The sequence below is a fragment of the Pan troglodytes genome, chromosome 1 (genome assembly GCF_028858775.2).
Source record: "Pan troglodytes isolate AG18354 chromosome 1, NHGRI_mPanTro3-v2.0_pri, whole genome shotgun sequence".
NCBI classification, from domain to species: Eukaryota; Metazoa; Chordata; class Mammalia; order Primates; family Hominidae; genus Pan; species Pan troglodytes.
This window is the reverse complement of record NC_072398.2, coordinates 75,257,049-75,262,566: the sequence shown is the minus strand read 5'-3', so window position 1 is coordinate 75,262,566 and position 5,518 is coordinate 75,257,049. Positions and strand designations below refer to the sequence as shown.

General features: G+C 39.4%; 1 protein-coding gene across 3 annotated transcripts in view; it reads left to right on the top strand.

The window, feature by feature from the left end:
* DARS2 (aspartyl-tRNA synthetase 2, mitochondrial) overlaps window positions 1-5,518 on the top strand; it is a 33,977-nt gene that overhangs the window by 854 nt on the left and 27,605 nt on the right. For 2 of the 3 annotated variants that reach the window (XM_524974.8, XM_054673402.2), the window contains exons 2-4: window positions 1,333-1,432; window positions 2,984-3,050; window positions 5,338-5,439. In XM_524974.8, coding sequence (XP_524974.2) covers window positions 1,333-1,432; window positions 2,984-3,050; window positions 5,338-5,439 — 269 coding nt within the window. The remainder of the gene's footprint in view (window positions 1-1,332; window positions 1,433-2,983; window positions 3,051-5,337; window positions 5,440-5,518) is intronic. The other variant, XM_063811231.1, reaches the window with a different exon arrangement.

Genomic DNA, 5,518 nt, shown 5'->3' with positions numbered 1-5,518 from the left:
GTGAAAATAGCGAAGAGATCTATCCTATGAACAGTACTTCAGCCTGTTATCTACGGCCGGAGAGCTTTTATTCCATTTTTCATTTTTTCCCCTATTATTATTATTATTATTATTATTATCATTATTATTATTATTATTATTTGAGACGGAGTCTCGCTCTGCTGCCCAGGCTAGAGTGAAGTGGCGGGATCTCCGCTCACTGCAAGCTCCGCCTCCCGGGTTCACGCCATTCTCCTGCCTCAGCCTCCCGAGTAGCTGGGACTACAGGCGCCCGCGACCACGCCCGGCTAATTTTTCTGTATTTTTGGTAGAGCCGGGGTTTCACTGTGTTAGCCAGGATGGTCTCGATCTCCTGACCTCGTGATCCACCCGCCTCCGCCTCCCATAGTGCTGGGATAACAGGCGTGAGCCACCGCGCCCGGCTTTTCCCCTGTTCTTAACTGGATAGCCTTATGTGTAGAAGCAGATAATTCACTCTCATTATATTCATTATACGGCAGTTTTTTTTCCCTGAGTTTTTAGAAAGACCACAAAAAGGTAACCACGTATTGTATAGAATACTCTGCTTTTGGTTGATGCCTTAAAAAATCCTTCGGCCGGGCGCGGTGGCTCACGTCGTTAATCCCAGCACTTTGGGAGGTCGAGGAGGGCGGATCACGAGGTCAGGAGATCGAGACCATCCTGGCTAACACGGTGACACCCCTTCTCTACTAAAAATTAAAAAAAAATTAGCCGGGCGTGGTGGCGGGCGCCTGTAGTCCCCGCTGCTGGGGAGGCTGAGGCAGGAGAATGGCGTGAACCTCGGAGGCGGAGCTTGCAGTGAGCCGAGATCGCGCCACTGCACTCCAGCCTGGGCGACAGAGCGAGACTCCATCTCAAAAAAAAAAAAAATCATTTTTCACAGAATTATAATAGTGTTTTCTAGTGTACAAGTGGCTGTTAAACACTAGATTCATACTAAAGCTAAATAGTTCCTACACCGTCCATTTCTGCAGTTTCTAAAATCCTATTTCATTTGAGGAAGAAATGTGCAATATTAAGAATTGGGTAATTAGGATTTTAGGTCAATGCAAATGCTAGAAGATCAAAAAAATTTTGATTTCCTAACACAAGACAAATTTACATTCAGTTATTCACTTGGCTTTTGACACATTTGCAGGTAAATTTAATAGTGAATGAATTAAATTACATACTCTGACTTATTTTATTTTATAAATTTCCCCTGTAGCCCTGACATACCTAAGATATATTTTGAGAATTTTCATTTTTAAGCAACCTGCAAGTGACGTATTTTTAATCTTGCCTTTTAAAGTTTCTTTTTTTTTTTTAAAGAATTCAGTAGCTTTGTTGTCCGGACCAACACATGTGGAGAGTTGCGTTCGTCTCACCTAGGCCAAGAAGTCACCTTGTGTGGATGGATTCAGTACCGAAGGTAAATTGAGGAAGACAGTCTAAGAATGCATGGTGGTGGTTTTCCCAGGGCAATTCCAAACCTTTACTAATTTACAACCAGTCCGAAGAATAAAACGTTTTGCAACTCCTGCAGGATTAAGAACTTACTGAATTTTCAACTTTGTTTTAGTTTTGAAAGACCCAAGTGTCATTCTCAGTAGGCATTTTGAAAGACCCAGATGTCATTCTCAGTAGGTACATCTCAGTAACATCTGTTGAAGGGTATAACAACGAAGCTTGATCCACCAATGGACTGAAATGATACTGGGCTTACTAAGACTGAAGAGTTCCTATAACCAGTAATTAAAAATGGGCCAACCTCCTATAAACCAGCTGTTAAACTCCAATAGCATGGGGGAAAAGCTCATTTTATTCCATGTAGGTAGAGAAGAAGCCTAGAAACATAAACAGTGATTCCTTAAGATCGGAGCCCATTTTTTGTTGTTGTTCATCTCTCTATTCCAGGACATGCCTGAATAGAACATTAATTCACATGGAAGAGATTCAAAATACATAGGTTATATGACCTTCTTAAAGAATATGTCCCAGCCTGGCGTGTAAGCCTGTAATCCCAGCACTTTGGGAGGCCGAGGCGGGCGGATCACGAGGTTAGGAGTTCGAGACCAGCCCAGCCAATATGATGAAACCCCGTCTCTACTAAAAATACAAAAAAAGTTCGCCAGGCGGGGTGGCGCTCGTCTGTAATTCTAGCTACTCAGGAGGCTGAGGAAGGAGAATTGCTTGAACCCAGAAGGCAGAGGTTGCAGTGAGCTGAGATCGCGCCACTGCACTCCACTCTGGGCAACAGAACGAGACTCCGTCTCAGGAAAAAAAAAAAGTTTGTCCCAAGTAGGTGGATATTTTTCCCATAAGTTTAGTGACTGTTTCCTGAACCCAAATCTGAAGAGGGTTTCTGTACCTGTTCCTGATGCTGAGGACAGTATGAGAAATAGAGGTTGGATGTTAAAATGTTGGCATTTCTGGGACCTTTCGATGATTCATAGAGGTATTAAATTAGTAGTTGGAACTCTTCCAGAAAATGTTAGATTGTATCTTTTTTTAGAAAAAGACTATATTGCTATATTTCAAAAATGATCCATCAGATGTTTCTATTATGCTAAAATATTATCTTTGGATTTTACTATATGCAAAGTTTCCAAATTTAATAAAATTTTCTTAAAAGGACTTAAGCCAATGAAATTTCTTTTAATTGTTCATCTATAATAATTTTTCATTAGTAAGCCATCTGTATAAGATTAATATACCAGGTAAGTAGACAATAAAAATTGAAACTGAAATAAAAAACAACCTTTTTTTGGCAATGAGCTACATAGATAACAATTGCATGAATGTAACTAATGAAAGTACATAATTATCATAAAAAACATGAAAAATTATAATTATCATAAAAAAGAAACATGAAAAATTGCATGGATTTTTGTTTGCTTTTTATTTTGTATGCTTCAACTTTGGACTTAGAGATTTTATCTTAAAATGTTTCTTTTCCCCCCCCCCCCCCCCAATTAATCAGGCAAAACACATTCTTGGTCCTAAGAGATTTCGATGGGCTTGTTCAAGTTATCATTCCCCAGGATGAGGTAATAGAAAATTTCCTGTTATTATCTAAAAGCTTCTTTGATGCTATTGCTGGGGTAAGCTAAGTAGTTAGATGAATATGTTAGAGGTTTTAAATTCAGAAGTTTATTGTTAATGAAAACTGAAAAATATAAGCAATGTTAAGACATAGCAAAAAGACCAGTGACCCAGTAGAATTAGGAACCCAGGATATGAACAAAAAATTTAGAGGAAAAAAATACATAAATGGCTTGTAGACATAATGAAAGTATGCCCAGCCTCACTCATAGGTAGAGAAATGTGAATTGAAACTGCATGTAATTGTCATTTTTAACACATTAGATTGACAACACACTGTGTTTGGGAAAGCAGGTGCTCAATACCTGGAGGGAGTACAAATTGGCACTAGCTGAAGGGAGAGCAATTTGGCAATATCAAAACTATAAATGCATATATCCTTTGAGCCATTAATTTCACTTCTGGTAAATTATCTTATATCTAGACTTATACAGATATAAAATGACATATGTACAAGGATATTCATTTCAGGATTCTTTTTAATGGAAAAAAATTGGGAACCACCCAGATGTCCTCCAATAAGAGACTGGCTTAAAAAATAATGTATATTCTTACAATACAATACTCTACTCAGCCGTACAAAAAAGAATGAAGAAGTTCTATTCTAATAGGGAAAAAAAAATCCAAGGAATACTGTTAAGTGAAGAACCCTGTATTCTTGAGTATACAAAAGAGCAGCTGTTAAACTCCAGCACTCTAAGTGCTGTCATCTGTATAAAAACTGGGGGAAGGATGCAGAATATACATTCTGTGTGTGTGTGTGTGTGTGTGTGTGTGTGTGTGTGTGTGTGTGTGTGTGTGTGTGTATTTGCTTGTATATATGTTAGGAAATGTCTCTGGAAGGATACCTAAGTATCTGGTAACATTAGGTGCTGCTGGGGGAAGGAACTGAGGGCGTTGAAAACAAGGATAGGAGGGAAGCTTTTCACTATATCTTTTTGTACCCCTTGAATTTGAAGCCATGTGACGGTATTACTGCTCAAAAAAGTATTTAATTTAATTACCATTGAAATTAGATAAAATATGACAGAGTGATATTCTGAAAAAAAATTTTTTTAAATTAAAAAATTCAAGGCCAGGCATGGTGGCTCACACCTGTAATCCCAGCACTCTGGGAGGCCGAGGCCAGCAGATTGAGTACAGGAGTTTGAGACCAGCCTGGGCAACAGTGAAACCTCGTCTCTACTAAAATACAAAAAATTGGCCAGGTGCGGTGGCTCACTCCTGTAATCCCAGCACTTTTGGGAGGCTGAGGCAGGTGGATCTCGAGGTCAGGAGTTTAAGACCAGCCTGACCAACATGGTGAAACCCCGTCTCTACTAAAAATACAAAAATTTAGCTGGGTGTGGTGGCGGGCTCCTGTAACCCCAACTACTCAGGAGGCTGAGGCAGAAGAATCACTTGAACCCGGAGGCAGAGGTTGCAGTGGGCCGAGATCACGCCACTGTACTCCAGCCTAGGCAACAGAGCAAGACTCCATCTCAAAAAAATAATAATAATACAAAAAATTAGCTGGGTGTGGTGGCATGTGCCTGTAGTCCCAGCTACTTGGGAGGCTGAGTTGGGAGAATCACCTGAGCCCAGGAGGTTCAGGCTGAAGTGAGCCAAAATTGCACCACTGCACTCCAGAGTGCACACCAGAGTGATACCCTGTGTCAAAAAAAAAAAAAATTAAAGAATTAGATAAAATAAAGAACTTCCATCATACTTACTGGGCAAAGTTGGTTTCTATTGCAATTTTTACTAACGCTTGTATGCCTAAGAAAAATATTATTTATTCAGCTCTTAAGTTTTGAAATAAATAAAGAGCAATGAATTATCTTTTAGGGATCAACATCCAGAGATGAGTATAGCTAACCCTGGAGAACTCCTTTGACTCTGACCCATTATTGTTATGGGATTTAACTGCCCCTAAGACTAACCCTGGAGACAATTGCTTTTCAAGTATGTGGGACTTGTTTGCACTAATAATAGTCATTCTTACCCTTATTTTCCTTTAAGGAAAGTTTTTTTAAAGCTCTTAACTAATAGTTTTACTTGCTGTATTATATAGAGTCAAAATGGGGATGCAATTTTTACTAAATTTGGTAATAAAGTCATTAAGGAGCAGCCCCAGCCTTTATGGTAATTAAGCTGTGACTATTAACGTTTTTTAAACCATCTACTTATAATTACTGAAGATTCCTGTAAGTTCATTTGTTTCTCAGAACTCTTTTCCCCCTTGTTCTGTAGTCGGCAGCCTCTGTGAAGAAGATTTTATGTGAAGCCCCTGTGGAATCTGTGGTGCAAGTGTCTGGTACAGTCATTTCCCGTCCTGCAGGACAAGAGAATCCAGTAAGTAGTTTCGAAGATATCTGTGTAATTTTTGCTTGTATGCATTTGCACCATCTGTGTACACATTCTGGCAACACAT